This window comes from Siphateles boraxobius, unplaced genomic scaffold (genome assembly GCF_051911475.1).
Source record: "Siphateles boraxobius isolate OS27281-9 unplaced genomic scaffold, OSU_SipBor_1 56, whole genome shotgun sequence".
Lineage (NCBI taxonomy): Eukaryota > Metazoa > Chordata > Actinopteri > Cypriniformes > Leuciscidae > Siphateles > Siphateles boraxobius.
The window spans coordinates 11,716,645-11,736,577 of NW_027509182.1; the positions used below are offsets into that span (position 1 = coordinate 11,716,645).

General features: G+C 42.0%; 3 protein-coding genes across 3 annotated transcripts; 2 read left to right on the forward strand and 1 right to left on the reverse strand.

The window, feature by feature from the left end:
* The first annotated feature begins 6 nt into the window (after window positions 1–6).
* mtrfr (mitochondrial translation release factor in rescue) lies at window positions 7–1,287 on the forward strand. The gene is made up of 2 exons (XM_077206836.1): window positions 7–421; window positions 1,004–1,287. Exons 1-2 carry the CDS (start codon window positions 140–142, stop codon window positions 1,226–1,228), a joined length of 507 nt encoding a protein of 168 aa, XP_077062951.1. The 5' UTR covers window positions 7–139; the 3' UTR covers window positions 1,229–1,287.
* A 705-nt stretch (window positions 1,288–1,992) lies between these two features.
* On the forward strand, window positions 1,993–7,294 carry kmt5ab (lysine methyltransferase 5Ab). The gene is made up of 8 exons (XM_077206823.1): window positions 1,993–2,089; window positions 2,337–2,413; window positions 2,947–3,067; window positions 3,149–3,311; window positions 3,434–3,524; window positions 3,711–3,770; window positions 3,842–4,032; window positions 6,622–7,294. The coding sequence occupies exons 1-8, from the start codon at window positions 2,080–2,082 to the stop codon at window positions 6,830–6,832; spliced, it is 924 nt and encodes a 307-aa protein (XP_077062938.1). The 5' UTR covers window positions 1,993–2,079; the 3' UTR covers window positions 6,833–7,294.
* A 287-nt stretch (window positions 7,295–7,581) lies between these two features.
* On the reverse strand, window positions 7,582–19,344 carry rilpl2 (Rab interacting lysosomal protein-like 2). Its single transcript, XM_077206835.1, has 4 exons — window positions 18,938–19,344; window positions 16,852–17,003; window positions 16,538–16,657; window positions 7,582–8,789 (listed from the first exon to the last, which is right to left on the reverse strand). The coding sequence occupies exons 1-4, from the start codon at window positions 19,232–19,234 to the stop codon at window positions 8,768–8,770; spliced, it is 591 nt and encodes a 196-aa protein (XP_077062950.1). The 5' UTR covers window positions 19,235–19,344; the 3' UTR covers window positions 7,582–8,767.
* Window positions 19,345–19,933: the final 589 nt, after the last annotated feature.

The following is a 19,933-nucleotide window of genomic DNA, read 5'->3' on the forward strand; positions in this document are numbered from 1 at the left end:
TGTTGTGTATATAGTATCAGTACAGTGTTGTATATTTCTGTAGTTTCGTTTCAGGGTTTGTTACTTTAAGAATACGTTTATTTGTGCTTTATATGTCGAGCGAGTCCATATGTGTTTCTACAAGGGGAAACTTTGAAGGATGACTTTAGTCAGTCACCGGCTTTTCTCCGTCTGGAAGTTGAAGTTGGGAATGATAAACATTGGACACATAACGTTACTTTCTCCACCGCGTCGCTGGAGATTAATAGGATGGCCGCTTGTTTTCGCTGCTGGAAAGAAATACCAGATTGACCTGCCAGTTTTACTCGAGGAAGACCTTGAGGAACAGTTTGTTCGGGGATCTGGGCCTGGAGGACAAGCCACCAACAAAACCAGCAACTGCGTCGTGCTTAAACACATTCCTACTGGTATCGTCGTGAAGGTGAGTTCGTTTGTGATCTTAAAGGGATAGTTCACCTAAAAAAATAAAAATTTGTCATTAATTACTCACCATCATGTCGTTTCAATCCCTTAAGACTTTCGTTCATTTTCGGAACACAAATGAAGATCTTTTTGATGAAATCTGAGAGATTTCTGTCCCTCCATTGACAGCTACGCAACTACCACTTTGACGCTTCAAAAAGTTCATAAAGAGATCGTAAAACTAATCCTGTTTAGTCTAAATTTTCTGAAGAGACTCGATCGCTTTATATGATGAACAGATTTAATTAAGGCTTTTATTCGCATATAAACATTCATCAACTCGCACAATGGGTGATCCTGATTCCTGACAAATGGGCTATCAATAATGTATACAATCAATGAAGAGAAGAAAGAAATAACTTAAGCCCCTGTTATTCAAAAAATATTTAATCAATAAACGTGTATATCTAATTGTAATTTCTTGACTATCCCAAAGCCCACAGTGAATGGTGCCAATGATGCCTATAAGTGTCATTGTGTGGCCTAATCTGACCAAAATATTATAATAATAATAATAAAATGATATCTCATTCTCTTGCAGTGTCATCAGACCAGATCTGTGGATTTGAACAGAAAACGTGCACGAGAGATTTTACGTGAGAAACTGGAGGTCGCATACAAGGGTGAGGAAAGTGAACTGCTGAAAATAAAAAAGGAATCCATACAAAGGAAACAGGACAAACGGAAGAAAGTAAATGAAAACATGGAGAAAAAAAGACGATTCAAGGAGATGCTCTGCTCAGACCAAGAAGATGAGAAATGCTGAGATTCATTCAAGAAGATGAGAAATGCTGAGGTGCACATGTTTCATCCCTTTTTTCTTATGAATTAAACAAAATGGACAGAACCAATACAACCAACAGTGTAATCTGTAAATTAAGAAACGGGGTTTATTATGATTCTGGATACAGTGGTTGACTGTTATATCAACTAAACTGTAACTTTGTGAACAGTGGAAACTTTTAAGCTTGTGAGAAAATGTATCTTTTGTCCCTTGTTTTGTTGAAATGAAAACTAAGGTTTTTGTCGTTGGGTACGCAACTTTTGAAGAATTAAACTGGTTAATAAACAAGAATCAAACAGCACCTAAAGGCTAATTTATACATCCAACATTACATGGACTATTTGGAATGTAAAGAACAACATATATTATCCAGTCATTTATTTTATTAGGAAAATACCATATACGTAAAAAGAAGTGGGATCATAGCAAACTTTTTTCAAAAAGCAATTTTTTTCACAAAAACATGTAATGCTTTGATAGGACTGGAAATTATGTATATATATATATTTATTTATTTTTTATTTCCTGGCAGCTAATGTTAATGTGACAATGCGAGTATACCTCTCGTTCTTCTGGCACTTTATAAAAATGAATGAATAAATAAATTAAATTTAAAAGAACGGAAGTACGTCAGGAGGCACGGCGCTTGTAGTTTACTGCTTCCGCGTGTTTTAAACCAATCACACGCCTTCTCTACAAGAGGTCGACCAATGAACGCTACGATTGATATTTAAAAACCCAGGCAGCCTGACGTCAAGTTATTTATATCAGCATGCTGTGCTGTTTATAATCATATCTGTTAATCTATATTGTTGGTGGAAATCGAATCCAAGATGGGAAAAGGTAAAATAATAAGGTTAAAAAATTAGCACGTGACTCACAGACGTGCGTCCGTTTATCGAGCCTGTTTGTTTGTGAAAAACGATGATTATTAGAAGAATCTATCTGATATTTAGTGACGCTATGACGTTACTAATATTGTGTCGTTATATATTACGGTTTTCTGCGATCAATTTTTTGCAGACGTTAGTCGCAGCATGCATAACGTTACGCATACTATTTTGTGAAGGTTTATTTATTTACTCATTAGGCAAAAAGTCGACGAAACGAAGACCTGGGGACGAGAAAGCCGAACAGGCTAAAGAAAACAAACACGGAAAACCAACGGTAGGACACATGCGTTTGCAATTCTGAATGTAATTTACTTACTGATCGATCTGTGATCACCTTGAAGCGATGGTTCACCAAAAAATTAAAATTATCAACAGCTATTGTTCATCAGACAGTTGACGGCACCCATTGATTTCCATAACGTTAACGTTACTATTTTCTTTTTCTCATAAAAACATGTAATGCTTTGATAGTTCTGGATTTTATATATATATATATATACATACACACTTTTTTTTCTCCCTTGCAGCTAATGTTAATGTGATCATGCGAGTATACCTCTTGTTTTTAATCCATTTAATGGAAGAGAAAAGTTTGTTAACTGTTTGATCTCCGACCTTTTTTTAAAAAATGTCGTCTTTTGTGTTCAACAAAAAAGTAACAAATCCATACAGGTTTGGAACAACATTATGAAGGGGAGTGGTGACAAAATACATTTTTTGATGACCTAACTTATCCCTTTAAAGAAGTTAACAATGAATTTTGCTTGAAATTAAATTGATTTGATCAAATACCTATTTGTGTCTCAGACATGCCAAGTTCAGCTAACATTACATGGTTGTCTGAATCAACACAAGCCGCTTCGGAATAACCCACTCATCCCAATATTAGAAGACAATTCTGCAGCGGACACGAGCAAACAAAGTGAAGGTATTTGTTTATGTCGTATTAAAGATACACTTATCATGGTCAAAGTTGTTTTACTTACTACTTTTTTCTTTCCTTACCTAGTCAAAGATGCTGATGAGCTCTATGCACCGAAACAAGAAAACACTGGCAAGATCCTTAATTGTGCACATAATGATCAGATTGATGCGCCTCAGAAAGATTCTGGGACGAGGAAGCAAACTAAATCTGGGCCAAGATTGAATGGTGAAAAGTCAACAGACAGGAAGTAAGTCTAATAAATTGTTTGTCTGTGGAGTTTGCTGTTTTATTAAAAAGTTTATGTCTGGACACCCCTTTTTTTGTTAAGCAGGATCATCTTACCATGTGTATTCGTCATATTTTCTTCAGATTGAAAGGCAAAGAGTCTGAACTCAATCGAAAGGTCACAGATTATTATCCTATCAGGCGAAGTTGCAGGAAAAGCAAAGCTGAGTTAAAGGTTGGTAGGTTTCAAAATGTAAGAAGAGTTAAAGCTTTTTTTTTGTTATAGCTCTTATTGTGAACGATTCATCTATCTATACATTTACATTTTTTACAAATATTTCTGGTATTTTTCAATCAGAATGTCATAACTGGATTTTTTTTTTCATATCGAGCTAAATATGGGCATGTTGTTTTAAAACAGTGTGAAAAACAGCAGCACATTGATGATCTCATTAGAAATGATGTGGAAGAGGGGCTCAAGGTAAGCCTTTAACAATGTTGTAATGTGAAACCTTTCATTCCTTGGTTTAAGCATCTGCTATGTTTAATCAGGTGAAATGTATTGAAGGAAAAGGAAGAGGGATTTTTGCAGCCCGAGCGTTTAAGAAAGGCCAGTTTGTAGTGGAGTACCATGGGGATTTGTTAGAGATCGCTGATGCCAAAGCGAGAGAATCTGAATATGCTCAAGATCCCTCTACCGGCTGCTACATGTACTATTTCCGCTACCACGACAAAACCTACTGGTGAGTACTTTGACGTTTTATTTTCATGGCCCTATATTAAGATGCGTTTTGGTCGATCGGATCACAAGTAGACGAGGGAGACGCATCTCTGTTTACACCAGAGGCCGGTTTCACAAAGCTATTTTAGACCGATCTATAGTGTTAGACTAGTCTAAGGGCGTTTTCACACCTGAAAGTCCGCACCAAGGTCCGAACCAAAGTTCACATTTTGATACATTTTATACTTTCAGAAAGTTTTGGTTTGTTTTCACACTGCAATTATGCGAGCGCACTAAAGAACTTTACGTGACATTCTTGCGTCCTGTCGTCATCTATGTGGGCTGCATCTCGACATTGATTGGTTTGTAAATGGACGTGCGTCTGACGTCAGCGGGTAACTTTGACAACATGAATGAACAGACGCATATCGTTGCAACTGTATTGTTATTTTTATGGCATAATTACCTGCAGCACCAACTATACACAAGGCTTGTTCAAATTCGCCAAATGTACGTCCTCGTCGTGTGAACATTTTATCGTCGCCGGCAGGAAAGGAGGAGAAGACTGCAAGCATTCATGCAAGCTCTTTTTTTGTGTGCATGTTTTCCAGTTGACTTCTAATTATGTCATCAGACCATACTTCAATTAAAAACCTCGTCTCCTCCTCTCCCCATGTGCGTACGGCTCGTTTTTCCTGCCACCTTCTGTTTTTTCGGCTAAGCGGGAACAACCGGAACTTCCTGTAAAAGGTCTGAAAATCCGAACCATACAGAAATGCTTTCACACTAGAAACGAACCAAACCTTTGTTCAGTTTGATCCGGACCGAGACTACCTGTTTTCGTCGGACCAAATCTCATCTGTTTGGTCCGGACCGTGGTCCGGGGGAGGTTTCACACCTGCAATTTTGATTCGGACCAAACTGAAAAGTCCGAAAGTCCGGACCAAACAAGGTAGGTGTGAAAGGGCCCTAAAATTTGTTCATAGACTAGTCTAATGCAAATAAGACTTTCACAAAAATAAAGACTGACTTAATTTAGACGCCTTATCCCCAGGCTAACTCTGGTCTAAGACTCTGTTACCTTGGCAACCAGCAGTAACAAATAGTTACATTACAAACAGCCAAACGAAAATGGAAAATGGCTCATAATTTGTGGTTTGCTGACGACGTTATGGGGAGAGCTATGAGAAGGGAAGGGTTTTTAGGTACCGCAGTAACCTACTGGGAATATATAATAATGAGGACTTCATCGGTCGGTTTCGTTTGCCTTAGGAAGCTAAACCGTTAACTGTCGTAGCAATCTTTTTCCAAATGAAACCTTTCTTCTTGTTGTTACATTCTCCTCTAAATTTCCCAAGTAAAATGTCCTTGTAACTGTTATACTCCTCCAACAAACACATATTTTCCGCTGGGGTAAACTGCACTGAGTGGCTGAATGCGCTTCCTCGATCCGCCATGTTTTTTGTTTTGAAAAGTGTCTTATTTTACCCAGAATGCATTGCAGTGTAGTCCTACTCAAGTAAGTCAGAGTCTTAAGTGCTTTGTGCAACGGTCTGATTTAGATGTCTATCTGAAGTCTTGACTATCTACTATATCTAAGCCATAGTCTAAGTCTATCTTTGTGAAACCGGCCCCTGGTGTTTTTATCCATCTCTTGTCCACTTCCAACCACTTCTGTCCTGATTTCTTCGAGGGGAGGGTAAGGTTTTTTTGTTTTGTTTTTTAGATCTAATGGACGAAATGAGAAAAACGCACAGATACCATCACCTTTCGTTTCGGCTCTGACAGCCGCAAGATCACGCCGAACGCTGTGAGTGTGTGTGTTAGAAATCAGGAATGGTGGGAGAACCGGTACGTTTTTCCTCTTCAAACCTAATTTGTTTCCAGCCAAAGTTTAAACCCCGTCTGGCTTGTGCGCTTCCCCATAATGTTCATGCTTTAAGTCAGTAGGCGTCTTGAGGCTGTTCAACCACATGAGCGTTAACACTACAAAAGCAATCCAATCGAATACCTCTGAAAGTGGACAAGCTCAAAACCCTGTCTTTTAGCCCCCGTTTACACCTGTATTTAATGTCTCCATTTGTGATCCGATGGACCAAAACGCATCTTAATACCTGGTGTAAACGGGGCCTATAATTCAAACATCAGATTCTTGGTGTAAAGAATCTCTGAATGGCCATTCATATGCTTTAACGCAGATTTGACGTGAACATTGCGATCCGTGGTCTTGTTTACAGCTAAACATTATGGGAAGCGCTAGCCAGACGGGATTTAAACTTTGTCGACTGGAGACCCAAGTTTGGTTTGAAGATGAAAAACGTACCAAGCACATTCTCTCAACGTTCCTGATTTCTAACACACACTCCCAGCGTTTGGCAGATCTTGCAGCTGTCAGAGCAGAAACGAAAGCTGTGTATGTGTGTTTATATGTAAACACTGCAAGGTTTTTGTCTGTTAGATCTGTAAAAGCCCATACACCCTCCGCCTGAAAGAAATCAGGACAGAAGTGGATAAAACACTAGGTGTAAATTGGGTTGTTAGGCTTTTACTTGGAATATAGAGAAATGATTTGCAGTAGTGTCAAAGTATAATTGCTTGTGCACTTTTCTAGTGTTGATGCTACTAAAGAAACCAACCGTCTGGGCCGACTGATCAACCACAGTAAAAATGGCAACCTTCAGACCAAACTGCATGATGTAAATGGCACACCTCACCTCATCTTCCTGGCTTCCCGAGACCTCGAGGACGACGAGGAGCTGCTCTACGATTACGGTGACCGCAGTAAAGAAGCCCTCGCTGCTCATCCTTGGCTCAAGCACTAGTTCACTCTTACTTGAGTGGTTTTGCTGATAGTTTCTAATGGAGTATTGTGGACATGACAAAATAGTTGACTATGATAGATGGTACCATAAAATGAAATTGTCTTATGAAAGTTTAACTTTTTTAAACGAATACACCTTGGGTTAAGGCTGAATGATGTGAACCGGTTTGGCTAATTGTCTGAACGCTTAATATCTAGGGAAAATTTACTCACACTTCTGTTGTTCCAGTCAATTTTTTAGCTTCAAAAGAATCTCATGATTTGTGTTTTGCACAGGAAGGATCGGTGTAAATGTTTGGAGTAAAGGACAAAGGCTTCTTGTTTTGGGTGAACTATTCATTTTAATGTTTAAGAATATCAGTCTCTGACTTTTAGGATAAGAGAATATTCAAATGGGTATAGTTACTGTACATTTTGTATAGGCAAAATTGTTTAATTGTGAAGCAATTATACCACTTTTTTTAATTGTGAGTGTTGAGTCGTTTGTCTTTAACCTTAGTTGAGTTTTATAAGGATTTGCAGCATTACAGAAGCACACATACATTTATTTAAAAATGAATGGTGTTAAATGTTCAGCTGCAAATGCACTTTGTATAATGATCGTTGTTTTAGGCAGTTCAATTTAATCATGAAATAAAGCTCATTGCAATCCAAATGAAAACCTATTGTTAGGCACCAACATAAAGGAGCGTTAGGCTAGAAAACTTAGTAATTAATTTTACTGGTAATTAAATAATTCAGTCATTATCCTTTTTTTGTGACCAAAGATTTTTATTGCATTTCAAACATGGCAAAAAATATATTAGAAACATATCAATAGGCAAAAAGCAAGCAACTGACAACAATATCTTCACCTGCCAAATAAGTACTTTCTGGACTTTATAAAAACAAAAGCTGGATATTAAATTTGTAGCTTTAACTGGTACATAATACTTGATTTTCACTGTCATTCGTCTTCCATTTCAACAGGTTGAATATATTGGATCAAACAAGGAAAATAATTTTATATTATTTGATTTCTTATGTAAGAGAGCTAGATATACTTCTCTTTTTTGCTTACATTTAACTAAATCATTTTAATCTTAAGAATAATATATTAAGCAACTCCATGTTAAATCCAGGTTAACTCCGTAATCCATGTACAAACAACAGAACATATATTAAGAACAGCATAAAAAAAAACTTTCATAATTGTCCAGAGGTCTAGTACTGCAAGCCAATAAAAAAAACTTTTTACATTCATATGGCCCACAATTTACGCCTTCATTTACCTTAAAGAGGTTTATTAAACATTGTTACCTGGTAGGTGTTTTACAAAAAAATATATATTTTTCAAGTACCTCTTAAATTTAACTCCACAATCCCTAGTTTATTAAAATTAGGAATATAAAGTGATATGCAAAGTCATATGGATAGTTTCTGTCCAAAAGCTTGTCAACCGTTGCAACCGATAGCCTGAAGGAGTTATCTAATTCAGTAAGATCTTCGGGCAAAGTCTTAGAGGCTAAGAGCAAATCAATGCATTTAAGATAATATATTTGGTATTGTCACGAAAATCTGTTCCAAACTGTGTCTTTGTGCTAATTATAACATGTCTGAATTAAAACTGATTATTGTAATGTCATATAGTAAAACATACTGGAGTAATGAAAAAATGGCGATGAAAATGGATGTTAGTTACATTTGTGTATTCATTCATGTTTGGCTTCACACTCAATTATGAACTATGTGAGAAAAGTTACAAACACCCAGTTAAAACATACTCATTTAAAAACTAGGAGTAGAAGTTAGGCAAAGGATTTCCAGACAGAAATGGTTCAGAATTGTTTAAAAAAAAAAAATCACTTCATCCCATCTCTCCTCGCTCTGTTGGACAGGGCTTAGCTTGTTTCAGATGTGTTTGTTGTACTAAATCCTGGTTAGATTTAACAGATGACTACTTTTGTCGAAATGAGAACCTGAAAAAGAGAGAAATGGTTTGTCAGGAAGTTGAAACATGGAGCCAAAAATAAATTATTTTTCAGACCAAGACATTTGTAGAAAATAAGCTTAATAAATCTGCTGAGAAATGTCAAGTAAGGGATAATGTATAGCGAGGCGGTTGTAATAGCGAATACAACCCCGACAGGCTTGATTAGGTCCTCGACGAGAAGCGGAGGGATCTTGAATCAGCCTGAAGGGGTTGTCCGTTCCGTCTCTACGGTTAGAATCCATGGCAACGCTCTGTTTTTCATGGCAACGGTGTGTTATACTTAGAATGCGGTCTGTTATTTCTTGATAACCGACCGCATTCTACATTAGAATTCAACCAAGCCATCTAATTAACATCTTTAACATATAGGTCCAAACTTTCACTGACGCTCTAAGGTAATGTGATGCAATAAACCTTTAAAACTTTACACCACCAAATAACTTTAGTTCCCTTTCGAACGGTCACTTCGTATTGCGTAGCTATACGCAGTGGGGAAACTCCTTTTCCTCGATTTACTGAAGCCTTTATGTAAAGCGCATTTGCAGCTGCACAGCTAGAACATGAGCGTCTGGCTCGCTCATAGGCTGCGCTGCGGCAACTGCACATCCAATGGCGCAGGCGCCTCTGACGTGCAACCAATGAGATCACTCTGCGTCATACACGTCAGAGCCCGCCAAGGGGGCGTGACCTTAGTCTATAATAGCCCCCGAATTCGCCATTATAGCAGATTTTACTCCTTCAGCGACAAACTTCACGTCTCTGACCATTTATTGAGCCTTCGCCGTCGAACAAGCCTTCAGCCTGAGCCAGCTACAGTTCAGCAGACGACACATTTCACCGTGTTTCTCCTGACGCCGTCTCTCCTGTGGCTATCCGGCGATATCCTTTTCATTGCTCTTTGTATATTGTATTATTTGTACGAGCGTTGTTCAAATGCATCGTGTTAAGACCTGCGCCACGTGCGGATGCAAGCTGCACGAGGCGGACGAACACGCTAGCTGCATTCCATGCCTGGGACTTCACCACGCGGAGAATGCACTATCTGCCGGCGGATGTGCGGCCTGCGAGAGCATGCCTATCTCCGTGCTGCGAACTCGGCTAGCCCTCTCCCGTGACGGCGACGCCGCCTCTCCCGCGCTTCCTTTTCCGGCCCTACTTCAGCCAAGGAAGAAGAAGCGCCGCAGCCAACGGCAGCCGGAGAACATGGATGTTAGTGAACGCACGCCGGCCTCGTCCCCGCGTGCCTCACTCTCTCCAACCCGTTCATCTCCGGTCCTGTTCGAGGGAGATCAGCGCCCCCCCCACGTGGCGGGCCTTGTCTCCTTCGGCGGGCCTAGCGAGCACGACGACAGCCTGTCTATCGCTGCGTCTGAGGAAGAATGGCCGGGCTCTTTCGACCCCGTCATGGCTTCCCAGCCAACGCCCAACGCCTCAGCTACCAGGACTAACTCCGACGCGGAAATGCTTCGGATCCTGACGCAGGCCGTAGCGGACCTCGAGCTCGAGTGGGCCGCGCCCGCTGAACCCCCTCGAAGTCGGCTGGATGGCTGGTTTCTGCCAGGGCACCAACAGGCCCCTCGTCACAAGCCAGCGCCATTTTTTCCTGAGGTACACGAGGAGCTTACCAAGGCCTGGCGCACTCCTTATTCTACACGAGGCCCCGCAGTTTTCGCGACGCTCTCCTCCGTGGACGGAGCAGCGGAAAAAGGCTATGAGTCGTTGCCGCCCCTCGAAGAGGCGTTGGCCGCTCATCTCTGCCCGAACACAGCTGCTAGCTGGCGAACTAGAGCTGTGCATCCCAACAAGCCGTGCCGTAGCACTTCAGCCCTCGCCGGACGCGCGTATTCCGCCTCCGGTCAGGCTGCATCGGCCCTGCACACGATGGCCGTGCTGCAGGTTTACCAGGCCAAACTCCTCCGGTCTATGGACGAGGCTGGCCCGGACCCTGAGGCTTTTCGGGACCTTCGGAGCGCCACAGACCTGGCCCTGAGAGCTACTAAGGCCACAGCGCAGGCTATCGGGAGGAATATGGCGAGTTTGGTCGTGCTCGAGCGCCACCTCTGGCTTACCCTCACTGACATTAAGGACGCGGAGAGAACAAAGTTCCTCGACGCCCCAGTATCCAGCACCGGCCTCTTCGGCCCGGCAGTGAAGGGGTTCTCAGAAAGATACACCGAGGCACAGAAAGCGTCCCAGGCCATGCGTCACTTCCTGCCTAAGCGCTCTAGCTCGGCGTCGAGTGCTCACAAGCTAGCCCCGCCGACGCCTCGGCCAACAAAGCCCACGAAGCAGGCCTCTCAGCCCCGCCCTGCGGCTGATGCCCAGCGCCAGCCGAGAGCAACCAAGCGCTTCCCGCTTCCCCGACGCCAAGGCCCCAGACCAAGCGCCGCGCCTCACACAGCGCCGCCAAAGTCGTCCTAGCATGCAGGGGAAAGAGAGAGGGCACGGGTCCCGCACTCGCCGGACCACCCTCGAAGAAGTCAACAAAACTTCCCACAGCCCCTTGTTCAGTTCAGGTGGCTGGGGATTTTATTACTGCAAACAGGCCCGCAACAGTAAGCGCGTTCTTGCAAACAAACGCCGTTTTCACGGCGACCCATATAAAGCACAAAAAGAGTATGTTTCACAAACACAACACGTGGGTTCACGGTCCCCCTTCATCAGGCGGCCCCTCCCCCGTTATAATACTGCCTTCCCTACACGCAAATGCTTGTACAGTCAGTCCAATACTCAATGTGTGCACAAATCACAATATAAGGGTATCAGGTCCCCCTTCACTAGGCGGCCCCTCCCCTGTTGTAACACTGACTTCCCCACACGCGAATGCCTGTACAGTCAGTCCAATACTCAATGTATGCACAAATCACATGATAAGGGTATCCGGTCCCCCTACATTAGGCGACCAGCCCCAGTCAGTGTGTCAAGCCCTAGCCACACGTGTTCTAGCCTGGCAAGCTATCCCCGGTGTGTCGAGTTGGGTCATAAACACTATAAAGCGAGGTTACTCGCTCCAATTCGCTCGCAGACCCCCGAAATTTCAGGCGGTTCTCGAGACTTCGGTGAGAAGCAACGTGGGTCACGTGCTTCGCACCGAAGTACAGAATCTATTAGCAAAAGGGGCGATAGAATTAGTCCCCCCCGCGCTAAAACACATGGGTTTTTACAGCCGCTATTTTCTGATTCCGAAAAAAGACGGCGGTCTCAGACCCATTCTAGATTTGAGACATTTGAACAAAGCTCTCATGAGACGGCCGTTCAAAATGTTAACTATCAAACATATCCTCGCGCAAGTGCGCACGGGGGATTGGTTTGTCACAATGGATCTGAAAGACGCTTACTTTCACATTCAGATAAACCCTCGTCACAGGCCATTCTTGAGATTCGCCTTCGAGGGCCAAGCTTATCAATACACCGTTCTGCCGTTCGGTCTATCGTTAGCACCCCGTACATTCACGAAGTGTGTGGATGCAGCGCTTTCTCCCCTGAGACATCAGGGAGTGCGTGTGTTAAATTATCTCGACGACTGGCTGGTGCTGGCACAGTCGAGAACCGAGCTATTAGCTCACAGGGATTTGATTCTCAGCCATCTAAAATGCCTGGGTTTCACAATCAATGTGTCAAAAAGCAAACTAACCCCCAGCCAGAGTGTGATCTTTCTGGGTACAGTTTTAGACTCGAGAGCGATGACAGCGCGACTCACACCAGAGCGCGCGCTCTCAGTGCGAGCGCTTACAGGCACTTTCAGAGCGCGCGAGCACGCGCCACTGAAGAAATTTCAGAAACTGCTTGGTCTCATGGCAGCAGCATCGCCAGTACTCCGCTTGGGATTACTGCGCATGCGCCCGCTGCAGCATTGGCTGAAACGGCGTGTGCCAACTCACGCATGGCAGTCAGGCAACTTGCGCATTATGGTAAATCACGGTTGTTTAAGAACCCTGATTCCCTGGCGAGCGCAGAACTGGTACCACGAGGGGGTGACAATGGGAACAATTTCCAGAAGGAAAATGGTTCTTACAGATGCGTCCAACCTGGGTTGGGGAGCGCTGCACGAGGGCATGCCTGCATCCGGCCTCTGGTCGAGCACGGAGCAGAGCTTACATATCAACTGTCTGGAGATGAAAGCAGTTGGATTGGCCCTGAAAGCATTTCTGTCGAACCTCAGGGGTCACCACGTTTTAGTCCGCACAGACAATATATCAGTGGTGGCCTACATAAATCGCCAGGGGGGCATCAGGTCAGGAAACCTGCATGCGATGGCGAGAGACCTCCTCTTATGGGCACAAACCAACCTGAGCTCTCTGAGAGCAGCGCATATACCGGGCATCCAGAATGTGGGCGCGGATATGCTTTCACGGGGCAACACTCCCCTCGGCGAGTGGTCCCTGAACCCACAGACGGTCAGTCTGATATGGAAGGTGTTTGGCGAGGCCGAAGTCGACCTGTTCGCCTCGAGAATCAACACCCACTGCAAATTGTTCTTCTCGAAGGACAGGGACGCGCTGGCCCATGTCTGGCCCAACCGTCCCCTTTATGCCTTTCCCCCCGTCTCGATGATTCCACAAGTCATCAAACGGGTCAGAGAGAGCGGGTGCCCAGTCCTTCTGGTGGCCCCTCTCTGGAAAACCAGACCGTGGTTCCCGGAACTGGTTCAGTTATCGGACACAATCCCATGGCCTGTCCCACTGAGGAAAGACCTCCTCACACAGGCGAACGGGACATTGTGGCACCCGAGACCCGATTTATGGGCCCTCCATGTGTGGCCCCTCAACGGGTACCCAAAGACCTTCCTGAGAAGGTCTTAAGCACTATATCTGAAGCCAGGGCCCCGTCGACTCGGCGCCTTTACGCTTCGAAATGGTCGGGTTTTTCCAGCTGGTGCTCGAAAAATCAGGCTGACCCAGAGTCATGTGAGATATCTGTAGTTCTCTCATTCTTACAGGAGCTGCTGGATGCGGGTCGCTCCCCGTCCACGCTCAAAGTGTATGTGGCAGCCATAGCAGCACATCATGTTCTGGTGGCTGGCCAGTCACTAGGAAGAAACGACCTGGTCGTCAGATTCCTTAAAGGTGCTAGGAGAATGAACCCCTCCAGACCTCCATCTGTGCCATCTTGGGACCTCTCCACGGTCCTGGGGGCTCTGAAAGGTCCACCTTTCGAACCGCTCCAATCGGTTGATCTAAAACCCCTCTCGCTGAAGACCGCTCTCCTTATGGCTTTGGCATCTATCAAGCGAGTGGGAGATCTGCAGGCACTCTCTGTGAGCCCTGCATGTTTGGAGTGGGGTCCAGATGACTCCAGAGTCATCCTCAAGCCCAGACATGGTTACGTTCCTAAAGTGCTCTCAACACCGTTCAGAGCACAGGTGGTGACGTTATCAGCCCTCCCTCCTTCTGCAGAGGATGGAGAGGTTAATCTTCTCTGCCCTGTCAGAGCGCTGAGAATCTATCTGGAGCGTTCTGCGTCTTTTAGACAATCAGAACAGCTTTTTGTCTGCTTTGGTGGTAGATCCAAGGGGGATCCAGTCACTAAGCAAAGACTGTCTAGATGGATAGTAGATGCTATTTCTATGGCTTATACCGCAGCGGGTCAAGTTTGCCCTATAGGCGTCAAGGCCCATTCAACCAGAGGTATGGCCTCGTCATGGGCTTGGTCATCTGGCATTCCCATTAGTGATATTTGTGATGCGGCCGGCTGGTCCTCGCCTTCCACATTTATGAGTTTTTATAATATGGAAGTGCCTTCCCTGCAGGCGAAGGTGCTTTCGGTATGATTAAGACCCGTGGGTGGCCGGTCTTGTCATATATTACTGTGCACAATCACATTCACATATATACATGAAACCCGCTGCTGGCCGGTTGTAGTTCATACATAAACCCGCTGTGGCTGGTTATATTTATATATATATATAAACCCGCTTTTGGCCGGTTATATGACATATACAAAACCCGCTTTGGCCGGTTATATGACATATATAAATTCCATACATATATAAAACCCGCTTCGGCCGGTTATATTCCATAACAGATATCAACCCGCTTTAGCTGGTTTAGCTGAGTGTTCTGAAGAATCATGTGACACTGAAGACTAAGATTATAACCAACTATTTTTGGTAACACTTTATTTCAATAGTTAAAACATTCTACTGACTATGAGTAAATTTGCTACAACATGTCAACTGACTCTCATTGGAGTATAGACTGTTTGTTTAATATCTGCTAACTCTTTATTTTGATGCTCCCCAAAAGAATTACTACTCCGCGATTTGGCCTTCTGAGACAAATTTTGCAAATCCTAAAAGAATCCTCTGATCCTAAAGGCTAAAATCTGAAGTCTTTGATCGTTAGTTTGACTTGTTCACCGACAGCCGATTAAGGACCTTTCCGATCAAATTTTACCTCCGACGAATTTCTGATCTGAATGTCAGAAGATTTGACTCGCAGTCCAGCAGTGTGATTTCTTCTACGACCACCGTCAAATTGTCCTCTTTTTCAAGACAAGCCGTGACCAAACTTAACGTTAGAGATTTCTTTGTAGCCACCGTTTCAATCTCGAGTGTAACGCAGTTCACAGTCACCGAACGTGTCATTGATTGCTGATGTAAAACTACGAACAACTTTTCTTGCGTGCGTCCATTTTTAATGCGTCTTGACTGTCGTACAGTCTGACATTAATGACAACTGAGATCTTAGAGTAACTGCATTTACATGGACCTTTATTATCGGATTGACGGCTCAATCGGACTAAAAACCCTTCATGTAAACATCTTAATCGATCTGAGCTTGATCAGATTGGTATTTCGATCGGATTGAAAGGGGTGGTTTATTCCTTTTGTAATTCCGCATGTGCAATGACTTTGAAATAGTGTCATAATGTATAATGCAAGGAAAAAGCTGTTCTTCCTGTTGAATAAAGTGTCATATAAATGAGTGTCTCATCATTATAAAATTCTCATTTCACTCAGCGTCTGTGAAGTGGAGCAGGACAACGTCCCACCAGTCCTTGTTTCAGACTCCATCCACAGACGACGGTTTTGGGCGCAGGGTTTTACTGCGTGATAAATATTAGCAGCATGGAAAAACGGTTCATATGCTAATTTTCTCAAAATCATGACCAGAGATGGATAAATATTAAGTCTGCTGTTGAAAACAAATAAAGAACCAATAGAGGAGAATAGTTATGTGCGAACAGCGGCAGTATTCGTGCAGTGCGCATGTCAACAAATCAATTCCGATTTGAAGCTTGACAAATAAACGCGCACATCAACCCGATTACTTTATTTATCGTTCATGTAAACACCGTGTTCGGATTCATCAATCAGATTGATTTCATTCTGATTGAACCAAAAGGTTTCCATGTAAACGTAGCTACTGTGACATGCCTTACAGTGAGGATCATGTTCGTACAGTCTGACAAGCAACAATCGTAAAGGACTATAATAAATCGCAGTGTACACCCCGCTTAAGTAACATTGCAACCTCAACTTATTCTGCTAACCCAAACCTTAATCTAACAGTCTACTAATACTGTAATGAGAGTTAGTTGACGTGTAGTTACGTGTAGTTCGTAGAATGTCGAAAGTGGTATATCAAAATAAAGTGTAACCCTATTTTTAATAGCTACTTTTGGTTGAATAAACTTGATAAGTATAATAATTTGAATATCAAAATAAGATAGACCTGGAAATGCACAGAGCTCAAGACATGTGGCATCGTGCAGAAATTGGCAAACACTCACAGTTTCTGAATAGTGCTCTTCTCTTTGTTCTCCCCTGTAATACTGGAGGGTTCTGGTTCTGACTGAGGAAGCGTGTCCAGGTTTATTTCCACCAAGCTTTGCTCTGACCCGAGGACCCTACTGCAAACACATCAGATGCTACATTTCACCTCATGTAAATCCAAATCTATACGCATGTCTATCTTCAGAAAAATAATTTGTATTTTGAAGAACATTGGAGCTTACTGACTGTCATTTTCATATCTTAAACAACTATACAAATCTCTTTCTTTTTGCTCTGCAACTCTGTAAATGTGCATCAATAAACTCTGTACCTCTTGTAGAGCTGTAGTTCCTCTTGGGCAACCATGAGCTGGGCTTTGAGTTTGTTTCTCTCCTGCAGAACCTCCTTTAACTCCTGCATGGTGAATCGTGGTCTGTTTGGGTCATTTAAGTCGACAACTAGTTTGTTTGGCCCAACACTTTCCTATGAAAGAATTAAAAAGTATACATTGAATTATGTATAAATAAGTGTTTGCACAAACTGGAAATAGACCCTTTTAAATAACAGTCAAAATATTCAGTCTCGTTTGTTACAAGATTACAAGGTTGAAAAAAGAAATAGCCTATATGCACGGATGTTCACAATAAGACTAGTAACGTATATGATGTATACGTATATGAGCATATGATGAAAACTTTTTGAGTGAACTATCCCTTTGAGTTATATAATGAGCACACTCAGGTCTTCAAGAAATCAGCCAGAGAAATGAATGGAAGAAAACAAAACTAGAGGTATTTGGCATTGCGTGGAAGTATAATGTTACTGCATACAAAAAGGCATTAAAAACTGCTAAGTATGCTTACTTTACAACTCCCTTAGAAGAGAACAAACACAACCCTAATTAAATAAACCCTAGGTATTTATTTGATACATTGGCTAAATTAACGAGAAATAAAGCTTCAACTTCAGACGTTTCTAAACAGCACAGCATTAGTGACTTTCTATACTTGCAAGATTGATACTATTAGAGAGAAAATTATAACCATGCAACCGTCTACTAGAGTATCATCACACTTCGTGCTATAAACACCCTGAGAATCAAAGTCCATTCATTCTTTGCTATTGGAGAGGAAGAATTATCTAAACTAGTTAAATCATCTAAATCAACAACATGCATGTTAGACCCTAAGCTACAAAAAGAGATTCTTCTAGAAGTCATAGCTCCTCTTCTTAAAGTTATTAATTCATCATTGTCATTAGGGTACGTACCAACAACTTTTAAACTGGCTGTTATTAAACCTCTTATTTAAAAAAAACTTAATTCAAGAGAACTAGTTAAAAACTGACCGATCTGGAATCAAAAATACTAGAAAAGGCAGTATCCTCACAACTGTGTACCGTACCATAGTACTGAGACAGCTCTCATTAGAGTTACCAATGATATGCTCTTATCATCCGATCGTGGTGTATCTCTCTATTAGTGTTACTGGATATTAGTGTGCTGCATTTAATAACATCGACCACAGCATTCTTTTGAATAGACTTGAAAATTACTTCGGGATCAGTGCAATTGCACTGGCATGGTTTAAATCATACATATCTGACCGTTATTAGTTTGTAGTGGTTCAGTATGGTGTACCACAAGGCTCAGTACTAGGACCGTTGCTTTTCATCTTGTACATGCTACCCTTGCGAGATATCATTAGGAAGCATGGCGTTAGTTTTCACTGTTATGGTAATGATACTTAGCTCTATATTTCTTCAAGCCCTGACGAAACTTGTGACCAATTCACAAAATTAACGTTATGCATAGTTGATATAAAAAAATTTGGATGACTAGTAATTTCCTATTACTTAATTCTGAAGAAAAAAAAAAAACTAAAAAATAATTAATTACAACCTACACACATAACATAGAATACGGTCTAACATTTGATATCTGCTCTGTTACGTCTTCAGTTAGGAACCTGGGTGTTATTTGATAGCGATCTTGTGTTTGAAAGTGACATTTCTAACATCTGTAAAACAGCATTTTTCCATCTTAAATTACGACATATGCTCTCACTGATATGTATATATGTTATTATATTTATATAATATTTATGTGTGTATAGAGTATACACTCACATATACATATATACACATACATGTGTAAACAAACTTTTATTTAAGATGCAATTAATTAATCGCCATTAAATGATTTGACAGCACTAATATATAGCTATATAATATGTGTGTGTATATCGTAAATAAATAGACACCGGTAAACGGTATGCACACATAATAATATATATTATATACACACACATAGTGTATGTATATATGTTGTATGTTAGATGGGAATAATCGATTTGACAGGGATTAATCGGTTACACGCCTCATGAATTTTGCTCTGAACTTTACATGAACCCACTCACATTGTTAGTATTACCACTTGAACCTTCTGCTACAACTCTGTCCATCTCTCGCTTCATATTATCCATCTCCATCCTCAGCTCCTCCATCGACAGATTGTACTTGTTCACCATCGTCTCAAACATCTCCAGCACACGGACGATTTTGAACTGTAAATCCGAGAACTCCCGGCCACCTGTGTTGAGTTTTAATAAATCTCTGCCGATCACGTAGGAAATGTCATAAACATCTTCAACAGTCATTTCCAACACGTCCTTGTCGAAAGCCTCCATGGGTGAACTGTCCTGTCGCCCATCCATTCTGTCTCAAAACACAGTAACTTTCCCAAAGATATGGCGAGTCCAGCTGATCTCACTGTCCCAATGTATTCACAACTTCCTCTTCCAAACTGGCTCATATACTTTACAGCAACTTTGAGCATTTGATTGACGTGTTAACCAGCCAATGGCGGAGTCGAACAACAGAACACGGTTGATGAAGCAATTCCCGCTAACATCTCCATAACAATCCCGTGGAACAATTCTGTGTGAAATTTAACTTGAAAACGCTTATTTTGTTAATGTCATACAATTTATAAGCTGTTCAACGGAACCAGCTGGCAATTGGCAACAAATACACACAATATAATTGTATTATTATTTTACACAGAAGATGTTCGCTCAAAGGGACAGTTAACCTAAAATTTACATTTAGTAATTTAGCAGACTCTTTTATCCAAAGCGACTTACAAGTGAGGACTAAAGACAAGTCAAGTCATTGTAAAGATGCAAAAACAACACAAGAAGTGCTCAAAATACAAAGTTCAGGCATTGCTCAGAGTAGCATGAGCCAGACAAGGGAGGATTTAAAGGAAAAGGAAATAAAAACTTTTTCTGTCATTAATTCATCAATTAACAATTCTGTCATTAACTCACCCTCAAGTTGTTACAAACCTGTATGAATTTATTTATCTTTTCTGGTGAACACAAAAGAAGATAAGAATATTGGTAACCAAACTT

What these genes read in the sequence shown, in the direction of transcription:
- kmt5ab (XM_077206823.1), top strand. An exon ending in CACGAGCAAACAAAGTGAAG is followed by an intron (nt 3,068 to 3,148) that starts GTATTTGTTTAT and finishes TTCCTTACCTAG; the next exon opens with TCAAAGATGCTGATGAGCTC. An exon ending in ATGTGGAAGAGGGGCTCAAG is followed by an intron (nt 3,771 to 3,841) that starts GTAAGCCTTTAA and finishes ATGTTTAATCAG; the next exon opens with GTGAAATGTATTGAAGGAAA.
- mtrfr (XM_077206836.1), top strand. Translation starts at nt 140, where the DNA reads ATGACTTTAGTCAGTCACCGGCTTTTCTCCGTCTGGAAGTTGAAGTTG. An exon ending in CTACTGGTATCGTCGTGAAG is followed by an intron (nt 422 to 1,003) that starts GTGAGTTCGTTT and finishes ATTCTCTTGCAG; the next exon opens with TGTCATCAGACCAGATCTGT.
- rilpl2 (XM_077206835.1), bottom strand. Translation starts at nt 19,234, where the DNA reads ATGGATGGGCGACAGGACAGTTCACCCATGGAGGCTTTCGACAAGGAC. An exon ending in GAACTACAGCTCTACAAGAG is followed by an intron (nt 16,658 to 16,851) that starts GTACAGAGTTTA and finishes ATGTGTTTGCAG; the next exon opens with TAGGGTCCTCGGGTCAGAGC. An exon ending in AAGAGCACTATTCAGAAACT is followed by an intron (nt 8,790 to 16,537) that starts GTGAGTGTTTGC and finishes TCTCTTTTTCAG; the next exon opens with GTTCTCATTTCGACAAAAGT.